The sequence below is a fragment of the Thunnus maccoyii genome, chromosome 17 (assembly GCF_910596095.1).
Source record: "Thunnus maccoyii chromosome 17, fThuMac1.1, whole genome shotgun sequence".
Taxonomy (NCBI): Eukaryota; Metazoa; Chordata; class Actinopteri; order Scombriformes; family Scombridae; genus Thunnus; species Thunnus maccoyii.
In genome coordinates, this window is record NC_056549.1 from 22,444,537 (window position 1) to 22,467,904 (window position 23,368).

Below are 23,368 nucleotides of genomic sequence, written 5' to 3' on the forward strand. Positions count from 1 at the left end.
AAATAAATCTGACGTTCTCGATAGATTTTCAATGTAGAAAGATTTAAATATAGATGTTTTCAACCGATTGTCGGTGGAAACACCAGTTAGTTGTTTAAATATTAATTAAATAGCAAGATTCTTTTATTTGTACACTACAATGTCCAGGAGTCGTTGAGGGTGCTTGAGACGTCATAACGCCTTTTTTCTTTCAGACGCATTATGGGAATTGTAGTTGGAGACGTATTTGTATGTCAGAGGAGCTAAATAGGGCCATGGCTGAGACACGTGGATTTTTAAAGAATACACTCAAGAAACAAACTCAGACGTACACACAGGTCCAGTTACAACAGCCTACAAATATGCACCAATCAGGTGGTTCCTTCCTCTTATCACTTGAAATTTAGCCTTTTTATTCTTTCTTTTTTCTTTTATTCACTCTCACTCTAAATCCATATAGCTGGACTGTGATATAGAGCTGAAACGATTACTAAAGTAATCAATTAGTTAACTGTCAGAAAATTAATTGGCAACAATTTTCATAATTGATTAATATTCAAGCAAAGAAAACAAATTCACTAGTTTGAGCACCTAAAACGTGAATATTTTGTGTGATGTTTTTGTTTGTTTGTTTGTTTCCATTTATGATGGTAAAGTTAACTATAGACTGTTGGTTGGACTAAACAAGCAATCGAACGTCACCCTCAAGTCTGGGAGATTTTGATGGGCATTTTTTTTTTGCTATTTTCTGATATTTCATGCACCAAACAACTGAATAATCAAGAACATAAATGACAGATTAATCAATAATGAAAATAATTGTTAAAAACCTGACATATATCCATTATGATGGGGAACTCAGTCTCCACAACATATATTTAACTATTTTACATCCTGCTGGTGGGGAAAAACAGTGTTATGTACTGTGGGGGCTGGTCTCAGGACAAATTGCGAATAATCTGCTCTGGTCTTCCTTTTTCACAAAATAGTCCTGTAGATAAGGAGCTTACACTGTGGATTATTTTGCACTGCAACAGTGGATCAGTAAATGTGTGTAAAAAAAAAAAAAAAAAAAAAAAAAAAACAAGCTGGGAGCAGCCTCATCCATTCCCCCTGGAGATCAAGAGGCCACACCAGCTGTGGGCGACACCCTGCCCTCCATCGCCCTCTCAGCAGACACAGAGCTTAGACCTGCACTGACCTTCATTCTGCCATCTCTTGCTCCACCTTCTAGCCCATCTGGATCATCCTGTCTCTGTTTCTAGTCCTCTCTGTCAATTTTACACCCTATCTACCATTTTATAGAATTATACTATATGTCCTGCAGCGGCAGAGGCTAACAGGGTCACCCAGAAATATGGCCTGTAACAATATAGCCTATATAAAGGATGACAACACAATAAGGATAGGCTTTAATAATGCATCTGCTGCAATGAAGCCTCTCTGTCTTCATGGATGACACCAGGAAAGCATCTAGCTATATGTGTGCACTACAATTGAATTTAAATACCACAAGGGATGGATAATATTACAAAAAAAGATATGGTAATGAGGCGGCGCTCACAGAAACCGAGACTTTCTCATCTGCCACACCCTTACTGCTATTCCCCCCCAGGCTTGAGTTGAGTTATGAAGTGTTTTAGCACCATTTCAGCCCATAATATTCAGGCTGCAGGGAGCTCATCGAGAGAGGACATTGATTAGCTGTGGCTGGGGCTGAAGGAGGAAAAAGTAGTAAAAAAAAAAAAACAGGCATGTGAAGCACCAGACTGTAATTATAACTGGAGAGGCTGATCAGTCCAGGCAGAGTCTCTCCCCTCCCCCTATGTCCTTACTGGGCTAGCCTGGACTAACCATTAAAATGCCCTCCTTTTGTCCCCTTCCAGCATATTGCAGACTACACTAGAAGGGCCCCAGTATGCATTCACCATTATAGATTTTTTTTGTGTTCTTGCCATTGTTGTCAGTGCATGACTTATGAAAGGGAGGGAGGGGGGGTGCACCATCTGATATATACCATCAGATTAAGGGTAGAGTGGTTTCTCTCTCCACGTAAAGTGCCTTGGATGAGCATAATGCAGTTTCCAAGGCAGTTTATGCAATGTTGTCAATTTATGGTGCAGTGCCGTAACGCTTGAGAGCACATGTACTCTTCCATAAGCAGATAATGTAACTTACAAGTGATCAAATATGTAAAGTTTGCCGTCTTGAAGAGACACATGAAATGTGCGGAGTGATGAAGTGCAGTCACAGTCAATAATTGATGAATGAATGCAGGTAGCTGACATTTACAGTAATACAGTATAGAGCTGCAACAGTTAGTCAGTTAATTGATTAGTCCATCGACAGAAAATTAATCACTAGCCATTTTGATAATTAAACGATCAGTTAAGTAATTTTTTCAAGTAAAAGTGGCAAACAATTGATGGTTCTGTGTTCTCAAATGTGAGAATTTGCTGCTTTTCTTGGTCTGACATGATAGGAAGTTGAATATCTTTGGGTTTTGGACTGTTGGTCGGACAAAACAATTTTGCAGAACTAAATGCTACTTGTGATGTTATGGTCAAATGGTGTTGGACTCATATACTCCAACTCATCTTTGCAGTGTGATGTAACAACATTTGATTAGACAAACACATATGAGTAGACAAACAATGATGCAAGGAACAGATTGTGAAGACTCTCAAGACAAACCAGAATACAATAAGACAATACAAGGTGTTTACAGGCGGAAGAGGAAGGGAGAGGCTGCAGGTTTAATTAGGCAAAGTGCTCTCTGAATTGTGTGTGATGGTAATTATGTGTATGTCAGTATGTACAGTATGTGGTGTGTGTGAATGTGAGATTGAGAGTAAAGAGAGGAAGAAAAATAAGTACAATGGATTTTTTTTAAACAGGGAGCAGCAGATAATGACAAACAGGTTTTTTTTGTTTCATTGGAGTAGAGACTTATTTGCATCCTCAACTTTCAAACAATCTCTATATGAGTCATGATTATTCACCAATAAGTCAGACAGAGTGTAGTCAGTGCAGTATTTTCCACTAGATCTTGCTCAGAGATTTATTTGGTGGTGACTTTTTTTAGCAGAAGCCAACCACAAATCCACCTACATTACTCTCTCCAGCTTCCTACATCCTGTCAGTCTCATCGCAAAGAGGCACACACTTCACTTGGGACTGACAATATGCCTTTTCCAAACCCTGTAGCTATGAATATTAGGTCAATTCATATTATGCCTTTGGCAAGTAGAACCAACCTAAATAAATAATAAATAAAAAATAAATATGTCTCCTTAAAGGGCCAGTATGTAAGATGTAGGGGGTCAATCGGCAGAAATGGAATATAATATTTACAGGTATGTGTTAATTAGTATATAATCACCTGAAAATAAGAATCATTGTGTTTTTGTTTCCTTAGAATGAGTCCTTTATATCTACATAGGAAGTGGGTCCTCTTTCACCGAGCCCGCCATGTTGCACCGCCATGTTTCTACAGTAGCCCAGAGCGGACAAACCACTGGCTCTAAAGAGGGCCTGTCACATTTTTCACAAGTTTCACGGCCAGCGTAGGTTCTCCTACATGCTTTGAAAGGGAGGGTTGGGGGTTGGGGAGGGGGGAGGGGTATTCACTTGGTTGCAATCTGCAACCTCACTGCTTGATGCTGCTAAATCATACACACTGGTCCTTTAAGGCATGGCTGAATTAACCTGCCAGGGTCCCTGGGGCAAAAATGAGATGCTGGACCCCCAATAAACCTTGTTCCTCCTACTGTACAATGACCAATAATGCCTTGTCCCACGTTTGCTCTGTGGTAATTTGATTAAACACAAATTAATTTAGGAATATGCAAAAAACTGCCATAATGAAAGTCTCAAAAACTAGATTTTGACATCTCAAAGACAGGGTTTAGGTCAAGATTAGGAAATAAAACAGGATCTACTTTAAGTCCCTTATCATGCCAGTTGATATTGCTTTAGAGGTACATAATGTCAAACAAATTTTCAATTACATTAGCATGAGACAGTTGACACACAGTAAGACTGGAGCTTTCAGGTCTCTGGAGTTTCTGGACTCCAGGCAGTTGCCCCTGGTAATCATCCCTTCTCTATAAGCTCAAAGGACATGAGTAGGAGCTTCTCTGGGGCCGATACAGCGCAACATGCAGTAGGAATCTCCCACTTTCATTCATACTCCTCTGCAGAGGATTTTGCTGTCTATAGCCAGCAACAGCTGAATTTCATCAAACCATCAGGAACCTTGGCACAAGCTTTAGAGTAACAATCTGTGAACGGTACGTAATTTGTGATCATGTGCAGAGTTTGTTCCTGGCAAAAGCTAATCTGCTGCTAGCCAGAACACTGTTGCCAACATGGATGGTGATAACACTGAAACGTTCACTTAGCAGTAAAGCAAGACAGTAGATTTCTAATTACTAGATCATCATTTTGTGTTTTAAAGACTCCTGTTTTGACAAATTCTGGCTGAAACCATTTTGTAACTAAATGTGGTGGATCAGTAGATGAAGAAAAACAAGTATTTTTAGCCCCACATTTGATATGGCTCCAATAATGGTAACATTTTCTATATGTTTGTTCCATCTCCCAGTCTTATATTGTGAAGTGTAATGAAAATTGCAGCCTCTAGGTGCCGCTAGCAGGGCATTCAGACTCAAGTCTGTATCTTGTTTGAACAAAAAAAGTTGCAGCTTTTTGACCTTTGCCCTCCTTCTAACATCATCATTCAACAACATTTACTCAACATTTAAAACAGAAACTGTTGCAGTTCAAGTTGCAGCAGAATCGGAAAAATAACATGGATTATAGTCTCACAGGACGGAGACATGATTTAGATATCCTTCTCTTCATTTCATGACTCACTGTGGTTACTAGTAAACAAGTCCAACACAAAGCAGCAGCAAAAAAAAACAAAAAAAACTTTGGGGAATTTCTGCAGGATCTTCTTCCTCAGAGATGTCCACACTCTGCAGACTCTTTTCACAGAAGCCAGTTCTCCCACAGTTGAAACGTACCTGAGAAATGATTATGATCACAGCTATAATTTTCTAGGCCTTGTGTCCTTTAAATCATGTTTTGGAAGATGTATTTAACCAAACTGAGTCAGCAATGACACACTAAAACACAAAGACACCTTTTCATCTCCAAAAAACAGAAGTATTTCTCCAGAAATATTGTTTTAATCTGCTTTTTTTTTTAACTTTAGTCAGATCAGATATGAGGAGCTCCCCTGCTCTCCTTGCAAGCTGCAGAAGTCAGCTGTGCACTAGATGGCACTTCTGTACAACCAGTAGCCTTCACATGTCATCAATGACTGACAGAAAAGAGAGTGACAACATACAAAGACTAGATATTTGTTCAGAGAGCACAGAAGAGAGAAAAGAAGAGGAACCTCTGACCCAACAGGTAACACAATGTATGAAATATATCTGCAAACATATCTGTCAGCTTTAAACTACAAGCAGAGATAAATTTTTCTGGAGAATCCACATGGGATTTTCTTCTATTTCTTAGAAACTGACCTCCAAGAATAGGTGTGCAATTCTCACCTTCAGAACAGTCAAGATGTCAGTATGTAGTTGCGCAACACATTTATGGAGCTTTGTGGTATTTTTGTTTGTTTGTTTGTTTTGCTCTCATACAAGTGTTTCTTTTTATGAGTGCGAAATAGATATACAAAAATCCTGTGAAAGTAATCTTTCTGCACACAGCATGAAGCCTGTCAGTAGGGAGGATGTGGTTGTCAGCTATGGAGATGGAGGTTAACTTGACATCAAAGCACAAAGGAGAGCAAGGTTTGAGAGAAGCAAAGCAGTCATGTACAGATTAACCAGATTGAAGTGACTTTCTGCAGAAATATGTATTTACACTGTCATTCAAAAGGTTTTCAACACCTTTATGTCTTTGCATTTTTAGTTAAATGTCAAGCAGTCGGCTTGTTGTTGTAAACACTATGAAATATAGGTAAGAAAACGTATGAGTGAACTGAGAAATCTTTGTGACTTTTAATTTAGTGGAAATGACTCATGGGAGGTTGATGTTAACATTGTGTAACTTTTATTTTAGAGCTCTTTCAATCAAAGTTCTTCCCAGATTTCTTGACACCTTTTGATATTGTCAGCCTAATTCTTTTATCTTTCATTCCTCTGGACAATAGCGGGTACACTGGAAAGAATCAAGCTGCATTCTATATCTGCTAAAGACATACAGACAGTGCAGGTATCAACTGTAAAACAAAAACACTGAGTTTTCAGCTACAAGTACAATAGTAATAGAGCTGAAATTTATCTCTAATGCTACAAGAAGTCACAAATATTTATCAATTTTTATTTGTTTCCCACTTTAAGGGTATTTATTTTCTTGATATTTAACCAAAAATGCTACAACTGGAACTACAGGGTGTTTGAGAATGTCTTGACAGTGTAAAATGACATATGTCTAACTGTAAAGCTGCAGTGAATATTAGGTAAGATTCTCAGGACCATATAATGTGTACTATGAACTGGACAATAATGTACTCCTTCTGATCTTGTCCGATGAGAAGTACCGCTTTATCAACACAAGAGCGACCTTTCTGCCAGTTTCAGAAACAACAAACCTCTCGTAGAAAAACATGTAGAAAGCATGAATTAAGAAAAGCTTTTTATGAAAACAGTTAGTGGCAATAAAAGTATTTGATTTCAGGATCTCTCAGGAAGATGACGATGATGAACATCCACGTTATGGACAGTTGCTCAACAGTTGCAGTCTGCAGTTGCAATGTGTACCAGCTATGTGGAAAAACTTTCACATATACAAAAAACTGTCAAGGAAAATACTTTTCACAAACATAACGCTGAGTTTATCTCTACATGTGTCCTCTGTTGCACCAGTATTACCTTCCCATGCTGTCAAATTCCTGAGAGTTTTACTTTTTAAAAAAAAAAAAAAAAGACTACTGCAAACCCTCCTCTGTCCATCAAGACCAGGATGAAACAGCATCTGCACTCAGCTTGTCATTAATAAAGATATAACTTGCAGCGCAGCAAGGAACAAGCAATGCCTTCTGAAGGATTTTGGATTTCCTTTCTGGCAGCTTAAGCCTCGTCATGCTCTGATAATTTGATTGTAGAATCAAAAAAGAGAAGCTGAAACGTTGTACATGACTGACAGATGAGGAAATAAGAAAGGCATGAAGCTTGATAATAAAGTCATTGCCAGCACACAATCTAATTTCTTACTTTTCTCCTTGTCCTCAAATGCTGCTCCTACAAGGAAGCCATCATGGACGACACAGCGGATCCGTTTTCTGATGTTGATTTGTGGCAAAACGACAGCTTCATGTTCAATATGACGGCTGCTAACACCAGCTCTACTGCTTTCAAGCCTCTTTTGCCGCCTACAATGGACAAAATCATCAACATACTTTTAATAGTCCTCTTATTCATCACCATGGTCTCACTGGGATGCACCATGGAGGTGTCCAAGATCAAGGTAACTTCAGCCTCATTCTGTCCATACATATTTATCAGTTTAATATATGTGTGTTTATGAAGGATTTTTGGACTTTTTGTGATCATTTCTGCACCGAAACATCTTTTCGTTTCTTTCCAGCGTCACATAGTGAAACCTAAGGGAGTGGTGATAGCAGTGTTGGCCCAGTATGGTATCATGCCTCTCACAGCGTTTTGCTTAGCTAAGGTTTGTATTGCTGCCATTACTACACAGGGAGCACATAATACCTGCGGCAGTCTAAAAATCCCATTACACTAAATATATTAATACAATCTACACATTTTCCCTCTGTTATATAATAAATGGACTGCACTTTTTTACCTTAATAAATAAAGCACTTCACAATTTGCCTCTCATTCACACACTCATACAACAAGCCCTTATTGTTAGACACAGCTGGAAACTGTTGTTTAGCAGAACTTGTGTCGTTCCACTCAGTGATGATTAAAGAGCAGTAAAATAAGATGATAATAAAACAAGACAAAAACAGGAACCATTCAAGAAAAAAAAAGTTATAATCAGCTAAGTGATTAATACAGAAACAACATTCATGTATAAGATTGAAAGTTCATGTCTGCAGTCTCACCATAAGGTAGATTGTGTGATGCGATTGAAAGCTGTGGAAAAAACACGAGATGGATCTTGTGGTGAGACTGTTGTGTTCAAGATTCTCGCAGATTTCCAAAAGCCAAAGTCAAGAACATGACATGTAAATGATTATTTTAGTGTGATTTATTATTCATCTGCCGGGTTTTATGTCTTCACACGGTGTCCTCTACTTGACCTCAGCCCTTCTTGTGCATTGTGTGTTCTTTTATTTTCATTTATATTTTATAAACCATAGCCTGCATCAGAGTGAGCACTGCTGTCATTTTTTTTTATCGGTATTAGTACTTTGGTTATAAAGCTATTACATTTGGTGCTGCAGGCGTTCCAGCTGGCTGAAATGACTGCTGTGACGGTGTTGATCTGTGGATGCTGTCCAGGAGGGACCCTCTCCAACCTCCTGGCCCTGGCTCTGCAGGGGGACATGAACCTCAGGTACACACACAAGTATAAGTTATATTAAGAAGAAAATGCTAAAAAAAAAAAAAAAAAAAAAGAAGAAGTGGTGATTGAGGTTCATATAAACACATGATTGATGGTTTAGTTTAAAGTATCTTCTTGTGGTGGCAAATAAATGAACTTTAGGAAAACAAAAATCGTTCAGAGGCAAAACTGTCAAAAAAGTATAAGATCTTTATTGAATTGACAATTGGCAAAGAATTATGAAATACATACATCGTCAGGAAATACAGTGTCATTTATACATTAGAATGATATGATATGAACACAACATCTCCTGATCCTTCCTACATCTCTCATTGGTCTTTCCTTGTTGTCACAGTTAACTCCCCATAACCATCACTATCACAGTAACATAATGAGTAGCTCACAGCTTTATTTACTTTGTCTGTTCATGCTTGACGGACTATTGATTTTGTCTAGCGGTTGTCTCCTACAAGGACTAATTCCACATCTGAGTCATGTTAGCTAAACAGTTTCAAAAACGAGAGAATATGAGCTTTAAAAGACATGTATAGAGTAATCAAATAAAGAACATATATCTAGTACATTAAGAATATGTGAGTACATATGTGCTTAAAGAATATATATATAGTCCATCAATAAACTACTTCTGTCCTTTTGAAATTTTCCCGCCACCATGCCAAAATCTTGCAGCCCGTGTTTGACAGCTGAATGTTTCACAACCTTCCCTCAGCAGACTGACCGCAGAGTTTACCCAGATTTGAGAATCTGATTCATCAGACTTTTGATCTTTGCTGTTTTCTTTGCAGACTGCAAAGAAACTGGAAGACACATCACGATTAATGATTCTCTGAGCGATGATAGAAACGTATACCCACTCACCCCCTAGTCATATCCAGCTGTGGAGATAGTTTTAATTTATGTGTAGATGTTTTGAGATATCTACTTCTGACACTTCTGCTGCTGCGGCAAAACAAAAGAGGTGAATGAAGTTTAAATTTGTGCTGCTCAAAACATTGAAAAATGGCAGTCCTTCTTTCTCTGGATAATCCACAAATTTCACTATGAACTATTGTTAATAGAGCGACCTTCCACCAAAGAAATAGACCCAATAATAAACACAAAAAAGTATGACTGAAAACTTTTAGTGGGAAAATATATTATTTTGGTGAACTGACCCTTTATGGCAAAGTTCAGTGACCTTGGCGCATGTATATCCTGTGATAAATTATCACCACCGGCACGTTTCCTGTCAACATAAGAGTTGAATAACCTGCTGGACATTACTCACCTGATCATAACACTATAATATGTTCATAAACAGGCGACACCAGACAACAAACAACAAGTCCTTCCTTCATCAAGGACCAGGTGTGTACATTATGGTGGCGTGTTGTTCCAGACATTCCTGCTCTATCTGATGTCTGAAGATCTTATCTGTCCTACAGCTATAGAGCCAGCTCTGATAGGACGGCTGGAGGCATTAATGGAAGCGCCAATGACTAAAACAGCAATGACTACTAAGTTAATTAATTAGACAATAATAGATTTTTGCATAATTTTTTGTGTATGTTTTGACACTGAAAAATGATCAGTCACCTCATGTTCACAAACAAAGAAAAATATAAATATTGATATATTTCTCAGCAGATTTAAAAGCACAATCAAGATGACTTAACATTAAATCCATTATTGGAGTGTAAGGGTCACTGTAGCACGTTGTTAAATAGCTCAGAGCAATAAACCATGTACCTGCAAGGGACCGTAAACCTTGAAACAACAGACTGATAGATAGTATAGTCTGAGAAAATACTCAACCTGTAATTAACAAGTCTGAAGCCTTTGCAGCCCCTGGAGGCGACAATGTTCATTACACCCACCGTTCCAAAGTGTTGCATGGAAATAACACACCAGCAATTTTGTGTGACCTCTGGATGATGGTGGGGAGTTCAATGAAGTGGATTCATTCTCTGAATACATTTCTGTGCGCAAATGGGAATTTTGGCCCGATGGTGGCACGAACAGTAAGGTCAAGTGAGTCGCCAAAAAAAATTTAAATTAGGATTTCTGAACATCAACAGCAAATTTCATGAATATCTATCCAATAGCTGAGGTTCAAAGTTCAGCCTTAACTGTGAAAACAACAGCTGAGAAAACAACCTCACAACAAGCTCTGTTTAGTGGTTGTTCTGGAGCTTTTTTATCATATCGCATGATCTTCATCAGCAGACAGAGTTTGTCATGCAAATTGTAGATGTTTCAATTTCCATTAAGAACTTTTCACCCATGTTTGCTTGAATGTAGCTGAGTTTCAAAGTTCATTACTTTCAGTACTTTCCAATCAAATGTGTCTGTATCTGTTGATCTGGGTGGTGAGCTGCTGCATACAAACTGCCTTACAGGGATAAATAAAGTTACTTGAAAGCTCCAAATCAGCAACTAAACTGACCTTGTGTTGAGGCTGTTCTCTCATCTATTCTCATTTCTAACCAAAGTGTTGCTCAAGGGGACGTTTTGAACTGATTGATGAAAAGTCAGAGGTCAACAAAAGAATCAGGGAATATCCATATCACATTCCTTGATAAGCAGATATTGAGACGACTAGTGCTCGATCAACCTGTTTGGTCCCATCCACTGGTAGATTGAAATGACATGAATTCTGAGCCAGTATCAGGTGTTTTCCCGCCATCTTTGCCACCTTTTCGTTCTATCCTTTGTCTCAAATTCAAGCCAGAATGTTTTGTTCCACCTCTGTCATTCCCCCTCAGCATTGTGATGACTTCCTGCTCCACGTTGTTGGCTCTGGGCATGATGCCGCTGCTGCTCTACCTCTACTGTCAGAGCTTTGCCAATGTGCAGAACGCTGTGCCCTATGTTGACATCATTATAGCACTGTTCACGATCCTCATACCCTGTGGTATCGGCATCCTCATCAACTACTACAGGCCACAGTACTCTAAGACCATCACAAAGGTTTGTGCATTAACAGCAGGGACAGAGGGTCAGATGATCACTGCAATGCTGAAACAATTGGTTAATTGATTGGTTGAAAAATGAAAAATTGATAGACAACATTTTTGACCACTTATTTTAATAATTTATAAAATGTATAAAGCTGGATGGCTCTCAAATATGAAGAGTTTCTCTGTATTATATCATTGTAAATTGAGTAATATTGGGTTTTGGACTATTGTTCAGACTTTGTGTACTTTTGATGGGCATTTTTGACTTTTTTTGTCATTTTTTTGATATTTTATGGGGTTAAAAAAAGCGTCAAATAATGAAAAACAGACAGAATGGTGAAAATCATTAAAGATGCAGCCCTACATCACTGAAATAACATCAAAGTGTGTGTGTGTGTGTGTGTGTGTGTGTGAGTGCAACCGCGTGGCTCAACTCAGCAGCTTTAGGAGGCTCCATCTTAATCACTTTAATCACTTTAAAAGGATAAGGCTAGAATTATTTTATATTTTTGTTATTGTCTCCAAAACCCATGAAAAGACAAAAAAACAAAAGTCCCAAGCCTATTGCTTCCTGCTGAAGACATAAATCTAACAGATCACAAATACATAGTTTCATTTTTTTTTTTTTTTGAAGGCGTAATCATTTCCTTAAGAAGCTGGGCATTGTTGTTTTTAGGAAATGTTACTCAGACATGAGCAAATTGTGTTTTTGTTGGGGACTATTTTTAGCTGCGGATTAACATGCACTAGTGATTATTCACAGCAGGAGGACAGTGTAAGTGGAAATTACTCAAAATAAACTGTGGGAATGAAGGAACAAGTCACCCACCGCAACAATGTGGCACATTGATGTTTTTTTTTTTTATACATTTTTGGACAATAAAGCTCAGTAGCAGAGGAATAGGCTCTATCAGGTTTTTGCTACACAGGCGATACTTGTTAGTAGGATCAGTTCGTTGTCAGTTTTGGTCTTTTCATATAACAATCTACAGAATCAATATTCAATAGGCGGACTCTGGATCAAATAATTTAATCCAGACTGGGAACAAATTTTCCCTGTAACCTGACTGGGTCTGCGTTTGCCCCAGTGAAGAGCAGTAGGCTAACATAAAAAAAACACTCCAACACCAAACACATTTGAAAAATTCCACAACGTGCAAAACAACCACAAAACTGAAACAGCTGAAGTCAGCACATCAAGCCTCTAGCAGAATAACAGTAAAAATCAAACATTTTCATTAATGAATACAGTGAAGAACTCACTAATGAACATTTACAAGTGGCAACAACAGAGGGAAGACTCACCATGATAAAGAGATAACAAAAGATACATTTATTAAACAAATTAAGCCAAATTAAATAATGAACAAAATATGGAGAGTGGAAATCAGTGGTATCAGTGGTGTATGTGATGCATGAGTGGCGAGTGTGTGTGTGTGTGTGTGTGTGTGTGTGTGTGTGTGTGTGTGTGTGTGTGTGTGTGTTGGAAGATGCATCAAAGCAAAGTAAATAACTAAGGCAGCATAACTAAATGAAACCAGAACGGGCGCCTGAAGGGAGAAACAGAAAACAGAAAGCAGCAAGCAGTCAAAGGAGGGAGAGAGAGAGAGAGAGATTGCTGCAGCTGCAGTTCGGACTTCAATAACCTGGCAACCCTGTAGGCCTTCAGGTGTCGCCAGTTGCCCAAACGAACACCTGCAGAGACGAAGCAGAGGGGTAAATCAGGGCCAAACACAGGGGGTCATCACACCAGTGTTAGTGGCATCACGCCTTTTGTGTCCAAGTTTAAGGACGTGTCACCTCTGACATTAATAGAAATGCTGTTCATGCACAAAAGAGTTTTTGTATTGAAATATCATTATGTACTGGACATCTGATGTGGTGGAAACCTGTCAAGTGTATTGTATTGTATTGAATACCCCCTGATCTACAGTGTGATTTGTGTCCTGCCCTGCTGTTCTCAGGTCGGCCTCTCTATATCGATGATTTCTGTCACGGTGATCGGCATCTTTACCTGCACTGAAATCGGAGGCGCCATATTCACCGTGCTGAATCCTCCCGTCATCGCCATCGGTGCTCTCATGCCCTTCATAGGCTACACTTTCGGCTACATCATCTCCTCGCTCTTCAAACTCAACCAGTCGTAAGTCAGGAGGAGAGGTATTTGTGTGAAATTCAAGCCCTGATGGATATTATGGCAGGTAGCGTTAGTCATGTCTAACCATAAAGAATCATGAGCTTTTCTTTTATGTATCCATGACTTATGAATACGTGCCTCGCTCTCCCTCAGGGAACGGAGAACCGTTGCTATGGAAACAGGCTGTCAGAACACCCAGCTGTGCGCCACCATTCTGAAGATGGCCTTTACTCCAGCGACAATAGGCCCTCTGTTTCTTTTCCCCATCTTCTACCTGTCCTTCCAGCTGACGGAGGGGGTGCTGCTCGTCGTGCTGTTCAGATGTCACCAAAGGTTCACACGGAAAGAGAAAAGTAAGACTGACACCAGCTTTATAAAGAGTTCGTGGAATAAAGGAAAACAGATGACAGAAAATACAGGCCCTTTTAAAAAATCTTCTTATTTGAATTTTAGATTTTTTTAAAGGTTTTTAAATAAGTCAGATGCAGATTCTCAAATGTGGGAATTTGCTGGTTTTGTTGTTTTATATCACTGTGAACCGGATATCTTTGAATTCTGTACTACTGGCCAAACAAAACAAGCACATTTGAGATATTGTGATAGACATTGTTCACTGACATTTTATAAAATAAAAAAATGAGTATCAACAGATTAACTGATACTGAAAATAGTCATTAGTTATTAATTAGTCATTAGCAGCCTTACTTGTGAGAAGAGGTCACGAGACTGAAGCTAATAACTGATAAGAGACACTGGATATACATCACTGTGTGGAGGGTTGTCGACAAAATACCATTAACCAACTGTTGGTTTCCATAGCAACATGGGGGAAAGACCACTAGTGTTTGTTTTCTTTCTCTCTGTTGTAATCAAGATCTTGACCTCAATAAACTTAGTAACCCATAATGGCAAAGTGAAAAGATGTTTCTAGACATCCAAATTGTGATCAGATGTATCATGTTTGTTTTAATTATCCCTGAGGCGTGTCTAGAATTTGATTGGACAAATTGGATTCACACAATTCACACTGCATGTCAGGATAAAAAAAACCAAGCCATGAAGTCCAAGGAACTGTCTGTGATAAAATTGTGAAAGTCGGAACAAACTGCTCAAATCCAGATGTCCAAAGCTTGCAGAGACTTTACCCAACAAGACTCAAAGCTGTAATTGCTGCCACAGCAGCTTCTACAAAGTACAGAATCTGATCTGAATACTTATTTTCACATGTTTTCACTTTGACATTATGATTTGACACTTGATTATTGAGTGTAGATTGATGAGCAATCATTTTATCCATTTAAAATTTAATCTTCAACACAATAAAGTGCAAAAAGTCCTCTATATGTAGTGGTTAAAATGTCAACTGGATAACATCCCTGGTTCATTTTCAGTGTTAAACCAAATTCTGTGACCCATCAGATTGTGGTTGGTAATTTGTGTAATATTACCACTGCAAATGTTTATCATACTTTTCCACATATAACTAGTGTTTTGATGCTATTATGACAGTTTGATAGCTGAAATCCACATATTGACAGTTAAAACTACCATAAAGAAATTTATAAAATGACCTTTTTTCTTTACAATTGTCAAAGTTTGTGATCCAATCTAAATAGTGTGGAGACACCAGTTTTGTTAACAGCCATCAAAAGAGAGTATGCAGGCTTTCCCCACAACACAGTTAATAACTTTCACATTTGATATTGCACTTTTAGATTTTTAAAATGTGGCATTAACAAGCCTCTAATTTGAACTAAGACATTTCATAACTCTGCTTTCTCTGCTGTCTGACCTACAGACACGTACCAGCCAACAACTACTGAAGAGGAGTTGAAATCACCTACAGAGGCGTCTGTATGATGGACAGACCTCAAAACACCCAAATTCCGTCTACAGACGTGAACGCTTACTGAGTAAGAAAAGACTTGTGGGTCACTGAAAGGACTCCTGCTCTACTTGAAGCATATGAAGGATGTATAACTGCAGGGAAACCGTTTTGTGCTGTACATGTCAATTTGAAATTGTTAGTATCGCAACTTATTATCAAAGCACTAATAAACACAAAGTGCGTGATTTTGTTAAAATGATTTTATTGTTAAGTCACTTGTCTTCCTACACCATACAAACATCCATATTTTTCACTGAAAATAAAACCCTTATGTACAAAATGTTTTTGTGTTTGTTTTTTTCCCCCAAACTTGTCTATTTGTCCATTTGAACCACATTAACAGTCACAGTACCAACAAGTATTCTTGGAATTACATTTAAACACTTAAAACAAAAGTCTGCAATGCTGTACACAAACCCCGAATCCAAAACCAAAAAAAAAATATATTTATATATATACGCTTTCATAACAGTAAAATAAACCATATTATGTAAGCAACACTGTTTTAAGTGTTGAAATTAGAGTTGATCATAACCTGAACAGTTATGCATCTCACAACAAAAATGTCACTCAAACTAAATTTTTAAGATCCATGAAAATAACAGTTTCTTTTTTTTATCTGGTAGAACAATGTGCATTATTGTACACAGCTGCCAATGCCAGTCATAATGCTGCTTGTGTATGAGCTTTAAACAAAAATTTAAATATTTTAAATAACAGGATTTGAAATAGTGATCAAACAACTATGTAGTCATAAAGATCACATGCCATCTGTGGTGGGTACAGTAGGTCGAAAAATAGGGGAGAAGAGGTGAAAAACATGAGCGATAAGGACATAATTGAAAAATTCTTCCACTGACAAGCAAAAACAAGCAAAAGTATCACAAAAAAAAAAGTAAATAAAGTGGTCACACTACATATCAAAAGCATCCAGGTACTGTTGAAAAATACAGATTCCCTCTTCAAAGTCTGTCAAAGTGTAGAGCTTCGTAACTTTACAAGCCCAAAAAAGTGAAACCCGACACTGGTTCACTTGTGCATTTTTATTTATTTTTTTGACAGACAGTGGTGTGTGTCTCGTTGTAAAAACAGGGATGGATAAATTCGGAGGTGAGGGGTCACTGGGTGTAAACATAACAAGCCTTATTATTTACAAATCGTTTCCATGGGCCCAGGAAGGATTCATACTCGATGGGTAATGACGGAAAATGACGAACAGCTTCACTGTCTAACGAGTGTCTCCTGTTAAGCTGGTTTAATTTAAATGCCCTACGATGAAAATGGACCATCTGACTTAATATGTATCAGTCATTCCTGTCTGATGTGTCTTGTGGATAGTTGTTGTGATAAAAAAAATACAGACAGGAAAAGAAACAAACAAACTCTGTCTCAGCTTTCAGAGGGTTTCATAGGAGCTCCCGTGTGCCAACTCCTCCGAGCTGATTCTACTAATGAAACAAGTTGTTTCTACTGTTGGTTCCCCATTATTAAAAACGGAAGCGCAGCTTTTAGCGCTGGCTGTCGGTAGAAGGAGAACGAGAGCGGGAGCGTGAACGAGAGCGGGAACGGGACATGGATGCTCTTTGGGGAGGCGGAGGGGAGGGCGGGGTGGCGGACTTGCTGGTCTTGGAGGAGCGTTTGGCCGGCTCCTTTGATTTGTTGCTTGGGGATGAGGCGCCGCCGGCGGGGGAACCGCTGCGAGAGCGGGAGCGGTTGTGAGCCTTTACCGGGCTGCGGGAGCGTCTCGGGGAGCGTGAGGGAGAGCGACCGCGAGAACGAGAGCGGGAGCGAGAAGAGCTTTCAGACCGGGAACGACTTCTTGACCTGGAAAAGCAAAAACAGTAGAAAAATAACATTAGGATACAGTTTTTTATATTTATAGTATGTTTAGTTATATATTTTGTTTGCCTTGAGCTCTCTGAACATTCTTCACACATCTAACTCTTCTCTAACAAGATCCTTGTCAGCTAAAATGTTAACTCCAGCTAACTCAGCTCTTCAAAAGTAGGAGGGCAATGATTTGTTGCTCTGATTATGAATAAAAAGGCAACATGAGTGTAAAGTGGAACCCATGAGCAGCACTAAGCCAATGATGAGTGAAAAAGGCTTGCATCAGCCACCGTCAGCTGACTTCTCTAACATGTATTGATGTATTCAGTCGATGGAGGTTCCAGCAGACAACTCACCTCTTCTTGGCTGCCTCGATGAGCTTGATTTTCCTGCCATTGATTTCCTTTCCAGACAATTTCTCAAGGGCGTTTTTCAGATCGCTGTAAGAGGCAAACTCAACCACCCTGGAAAAACAACATAAGACGTTATTATTATTTGTATTCTCGGTAATGCTTTTTGACATGAATTGGGTGGTGATTTTCCTCAAAATTGCAAAAATAAGCTCACACACACACACACACACACACACACACACACACACACACACACACACACACACACACACACACACACACACACACACACACAACTCTGCTTTCATACATAATGGCTTTACCCTTCGTTGAGCTTGGGTCGATGTGCGTCTGCGAATGTCACCTCTCCAGCTTGTCTCATGAAATCTTTCAGATCCTACACACGTAAACATCAGTTAACTTGCGGAGAGGCTCGGGACACAAGCACAGCTGAGACATAAAACAGGACTGATTTACCCAAAAGGAGAGATGGTTAGATTCTCTGAGAGGACTACACAGGCTACTGCAGGGATGAGTCCAAGGACATCAAAGAATCATCAACCAGTCAGTTCTTCAAATAAACATTTTTTTTACAACAAATGATAAAACCTTAAAAAAAAAAAAGGCAAAGTGCAATTTAGTATCAACCAATTTAGACGAGTACATCTAGCGGACAGGTTGAGTATCTGCAAAAGCTTTGAGATTCTTGGACCCACCCATAACTACTACAGAGAGATGAACACCATCTGCATGAAGTGAACTGCAGTGGCGCCGCTTGGGCAGCGTTTGGCACTCAGAGCCCCATTTTCCCTGGCAAGGAGGGCACAGGGCTCCGCGCCGGGACCGCCCCTGTCTCGGCACCCCGCCTCAGTAAAGAGAGTGAACAGGGTGGAAGAGAGGAAACTACTACCTGAGAGCGAAACCCTTTGGGATAACAGCAGATTATATCCATGGGCACCTGGGAGGAATTCACACTCTCTCTCGCTCGCGATGTGCGGGAACACCAGAGGGGGGAAGGGAGGGGGGGATATCGATCGATCGAAGCCCCTCAAATTAACGAACCATCGATCAATACGCCACCACCATCACCATCGACTCTCGCTCTTTCCTCTCCTTTCTCTCTGCCAACTCTCTGTTTCCTCTCTCTCGCTCTCAGCCACACACCTGGCGCCCCCCTGCCTTCGACAGGGGGCGTTGCGAGCGAGCGTAGGGGCCGCCAGCGCCTCTAGTGTGGAGCGAGCGCTCACATGACCAGCAGGCATCAACTAGGAGTAGGACAGACTGGCTCAACACCACAGGCTCAACCCAGACAGAAGGACCCAGAAGGGGTTAACTCCACCATAAGCGAGCTCTTCCATATGACACAACAGTCAGGCTGGCAAATAAAGGGGTGAAGAATTGGTTAAAATTTGAAAAACAGGAACAAATTACGTCTTTTGTTGTTGTTATTGCTCTTTGACTTATTACGTAACTGCATACAATGCAGATTCATTAGAGTGATGATTTTGTACAATTTGGGCCTAATCACAGTAAAATAGTTTGATTATTTACACATATTTGCTGGTTTAAGTCTTATTAATGTCCAGAAACAGAGTTTCTATGTTGATTTTTTAAAGCAGCAATTCTACAATTTTATATGTATATTGTTGGAGGCAGACTGTTGGTGGTGATAACAGGTGTTGCAGCTTTTAGAGGCTTGCTGTGTATTAAAAAAACATGTGTAAATACTAACCTGCCAACTGACACGAGAGGACAAGTTCTCCACGATCAGGCGGTTCTCAGTGCGCATCGGAGGAGGGTTTCGACTGAAAGAGAGGGAAAGACGACTTAATCAACTGAACACTAACATTGTGGAGCTGAGATACAGACTTTAGCAAAGAGCCTAAGAGCTCTCATTAGCTACTCATCAATAACAAGGTTAATTCATGTCAAGGATCTTTAAAATGGAGAGAGTGTAGGACTTGTGTGTTCACTTTTACATGTGGTACTTGATAGATTCAATTCAAATTAAGCTTGTCTGCCATCATAAGGCAGGTGGACTGAGGTGTGAAGGCCGTTACCTCCGACTGTTCTGAGAGCCTCTGCCATAGCGATCGGAGAAACGTCCTCCTCCACCGCCGCCACCTCCTCTGCCACGTCCGCCTCGCAGACGAACACGAGCGTGCTCAATGGTCACCCTGAAATCGCAAAGTTTGAAAACAGTTACCATGGAAACAGCCAGGAAGCAAGTGTGGAAGGTAATGCAAACACCCTACCCTACCTTTCGTTGCACAGCTCTTTGCCATCAAGCTCATACACGGCATCTTCAGCATCTCTGGGGTCGTCAAATTCCTACAACAAACAGAAAACAGACGACATTAATAACTGCAATTCTTTACATTTATGCTTTTTCAAAACCCTGCTGAGTGTCACTCTCAGATGTGTTGGGAAAACGGTACCAAACCATTTTAAAAATTCCAGTTTTCCTTAGCTTCAGAGTGTACATCCTAGGAAGAATACTGCTGTGTTTCATTCCCATAATACATACTAATTGTGTGCAGTTTATGCTGGGTACTACTATTTGTAGTACACTGGTTTGTACAATTAACATACAATAAATCAACATACTCTGCTGACTGAATATGTCAGTATGAATCAAACTTTACAATGCTGCTCCCAATTAAACTTCACAAAGCAATGCAGCTTTCTAAGTAAATACATTTTTTTGCTTTCTTCTGAAGCTCAATCATCCATAATTTATTTAAATTTAAGCAACTGTAAGACCCACCATGAGAACTGCATAGCAGGAGAATGATATGCATCAACAGCACACAAAATCAACCATATTTTAGTATGCATAATGACTCTTTAAAAGTATACATGTCACTTTAACTGTGTAAAGATGCAGAGAATGTAGTATTTAAGTGCGGCACAATTTATGTTTCAAGGCATTATGCAAATATTTAATATTTCTATTGATGCATTTGACAAGTACAGGAAACAGAACAGGTGATAGTGACAAGCTATAAATCATTTTTTGAAAAAATGTTTTATGATGAAGGGTGGTGAAACATGCCAACGGTATCAATACTGGCAACCATTTTTATTACCATCATTACCGAGTGTATCCTCATTTCAGAGGACACTCTGAACTAGGGCTGGGCAATATGATCAAAATCTCATGTCCTGTTATAGGTCATTTCATATTCCATATCGATACTTATCCTGATACAACACATTTTAATTGCATGAATAAATAGTTGGTCCATGCACCGCCCCCCCAGCCTTCCCACACACAAGTGTTAAAACTGTTTTTGATAATATTTCTTATGCAGAGTCCAACAATCCTGCAATACACTCTGTTGGTGATCATAGATTGAAGTCATTTAATTATATTTTAGCACTAACAGCAGGAATTCAGGAAACGTTATTGATTATCGTGATAATACCATTCAGCAGCTGTAATATTCATAGCATGAAAATGTGATACCGGTGTTATATCCCAACTGATTTTCAAGCTAACTGGTTCCCATATGCGTGCACGTACAGTGTTCACCTAACAGCAGGAGTTGTGGTCTGACTATCACCAGATTCACCACACATTCACAAACATATTACTGGTGATTTTCAAGTCGCATAGTCTCATATCTACTGTGGCCAACATGACAGAGGCAGACCACAACTGCTGCTGATTGGTGTACACAATGCATGCACACGTATAGGGAACAGTTAGCTTGAAAACCAATTGGGACATGACAGCGGTGTCGTGTCAAAGTCCGTTCTCCTGTCGGATAATATTCCCCTCCAGTTAAAATTGTGTTTCCTGTAACACCCACTCCACGGTTGGGGTTAGGTTATAGTTAGTCGAGTATTTGTATAGTCCAATAGCCCAATTAACAAAGTAGCATCAAGGGGCTTTACGGTCTGTACAGAAATACAACATCCTCTGTCCTTAAATCCTCGATTTGGATACGGAATTCTCCCTTATAAAAAGCCCTTAATAGGGGAAAAAAATGGAAGAAACCTCAGAAAGAGCAACAGAGGAGGGATCCCTCTCCCAGGAAGGAGAGACATGCTATAGATGTTGTGTAACTAACAAAATCGTACAAGAAAGACAAATTACATAGGCTACATACAGCATGGAACAGGATAACAAAATTATAATGGTTAGGTGTTGCAGAGATAACTGGTTGGGGTTATGGTAATCTCGGATTCAGGTTAAGCACCTCAGAAGATGACTGGTTGAGATTATGGATGAGGATGGATGTAGGTTTAGGTTAGGGGAAACACATATGGATGGAGAAACAGACTTCGACACAACACCGGCACATCCCCGCAGTATATACGTCAGAAGGTATGCAGAAAAATAAAATGTTTAAAAAAAGTTTCTATTGCCGTTTTTTTGAATGTAGAGTTATGGGACATTTTTAACATGTCTCCATTGACTAACTTACCACAAACCCAAAGCCTCTCTTGAGATCGATGTCTCGGATGCGGCCGTATCCTTTGAAGAACCTCTCCACGTCCTTCTCCCGGGCCGAGGGGCTCAGCCGGCCGATGAAGATACGACAACCGCTCATGCTGCTATTGTTGGTAGTTATCTATAAACGAGCGTACAGACATTAACTAAGCTAACATGATCAATCTAGACACAAAAACCTTATTTTAGCCGTTTATATCTGACCTGAGTCGTTTCGGAAACAAGCTAACGTTAGCCAGCCTGAGGGGCCTAGCTATAACATTCAACCAAACCGTTGTTACCGGGTAATTTAAGCTCACGATACTAATAAACGACACAGTATGTAAGTTTATAACAAAACAACAATTGCAGGATATTATAAAACACTTTAAACCACCGTGCAAATACCTTTTCAGTGGCTGTTGCGATGTTATGGGGCTGGCTGTCGACAGTGACCGTAAACTAAGGAATTTAACAAAATGGAGCCTCTGCTTTTCTGGGAGGGGACGGATGCAAAAAAAAAAAAAAAAAGAAAAAGAAAAAACACAACCCACGTGACGTATGACGGAGCGTGACGCTGCAGAACACGAAGAGAAGCGCAGAGCAGGGGTCGGGTTTCCGAACGTGACGTCACTTACCGCTTATATTAGTGCCGTTTCTTATAAACATTATGCATATGATCAGAATCATATAAATGGCCAAGTAGGCCTATGTTTATACATACAAGGGATTTGACTCCGATTTAGTGGCTGTGAATGCACTCACACAACAATAACAACGCAACAATCTGCAGAAATATATACAAGGGATGTCTATATACTTCTACTGCTAGCCTACTACTACTACTTAATAATAATAATAATAATAATAATAATAATAATAATAATAATAATAATATATTTAATTTGTACCGCACTTTTCATGCATAGTGAAACCCAAAGTGCTACAGTATTAATGATGTAGAACACACAACATAAAGAAAATAATTAAAGTTTCAACATTCATTTATTATCATTTTACAAAACAAAATTGGATAACAAAATGTAGTTTGTAGTCCCTTAATGCTACTAACAAAAACAGAAATGATATAAGTAGATTAGTATATAATATGATATTGTAGTGCAGAGGATAAATTGAGGAGTCTTAGGAGAGAAGCTGCTCTGTAGTCTGGTAGTATGACAATGGATACTTCTGTATCTCTTGCCAGACAGCAGCAGGGTGAATAGGCTGTGGTTGGGGTGA

General features: G+C 39.4%; 2 protein-coding genes and 1 long non-coding RNA gene across 3 annotated transcripts; 1 reads left to right on the plus strand and 2 right to left on the minus strand.

The window, feature by feature from the left end:
- The first annotated feature begins 252 nt into the window (after positions 1 to 252).
- slc10a1 (solute carrier family 10 member 1) lies at positions 253 to 16,845 on the plus strand. Its single transcript, XM_042390686.1, has 9 exons — positions 253 to 354; positions 5,201 to 5,400; positions 7,249 to 7,467; positions 7,588 to 7,674; positions 8,417 to 8,529; positions 11,286 to 11,490; positions 13,445 to 13,623; positions 13,771 to 13,970; positions 15,416 to 16,845. Exons 1-9 carry the CDS (start codon positions 255 to 257, stop codon positions 15,475 to 15,477), a joined length of 1,365 nt encoding a protein of 454 aa, XP_042246620.1. The 5' UTR covers positions 253 to 254; the 3' UTR covers positions 15,478 to 16,845.
- LOC121882428 lies at positions 12,791 to 13,586 on the minus strand. Its single transcript, XR_006092082.1, has 2 exons — positions 13,495 to 13,586; positions 12,791 to 13,175 (listed from the first exon to the last, which is right to left on the minus strand). It is a non-coding gene; the product is annotated as an uncharacterized LOC121882428 (long non-coding RNA).
- On the minus strand, positions 15,688 to 22,644 carry srsf5b (serine and arginine rich splicing factor 5b). The gene is made up of 8 exons (XM_042390687.1): positions 22,535 to 22,644; positions 22,122 to 22,268; positions 19,949 to 20,019; positions 19,749 to 19,865; positions 19,421 to 19,493; positions 18,012 to 18,085; positions 17,692 to 17,799; positions 15,688 to 17,329 (listed from the first exon to the last, which is right to left on the minus strand). The coding sequence occupies exons 2-8, from the start codon at positions 22,245 to 22,247 to the stop codon at positions 17,014 to 17,016; spliced, it is 885 nt and encodes a 294-aa protein (XP_042246621.1). The 5' UTR covers positions 22,248 to 22,268; positions 22,535 to 22,644; the 3' UTR covers positions 15,688 to 17,013.
- Positions 22,645 to 23,368: the final 724 nt, after the last annotated feature.

What these genes read in the sequence shown, in the direction of transcription:
- slc10a1 (XM_042390686.1), top strand. Translation starts at nt 255, where the DNA reads ATGGCTGAGACACGTGGATTTTTAAAGAATACACTCAAGAAACAAACT. An exon ending in TGGAGGTGTCCAAGATCAAG is followed by an intron (nt 7,468 to 7,587) that starts GTAACTTCAGCC and finishes GTTTCTTTCCAG; the next exon opens with CGTCACATAGTGAAACCTAA. An exon ending in CAGGGGGACATGAACCTCAG is followed by an intron (nt 8,530 to 11,285) that starts GTACACACACAA and finishes ATTCCCCCTCAG; the next exon opens with CATTGTGATGACTTCCTGCT.
- srsf5b (XM_042390687.1), bottom strand. Translation starts at nt 22,247, where the DNA reads ATGAGCGGTTGTCGTATCTTCATCGGCCGGCTGAGCCCCTCGGCCCGG. An exon ending in AAAGAGCTGTGCAACGAAAG is followed by an intron (nt 19,866 to 19,948) that starts GTAGGGTAGGGT and finishes TTGCGATTTCAG; the next exon opens with GGTGACCATTGAGCACGCTC. An exon ending in ATCGAGGCAGCCAAGAAGAG is followed by an intron (nt 17,330 to 17,691) that starts GTGAGTTGTCTG and finishes TTGCTTTTCCAG; the next exon opens with GTCAAGAAGTCGTTCCCGGT.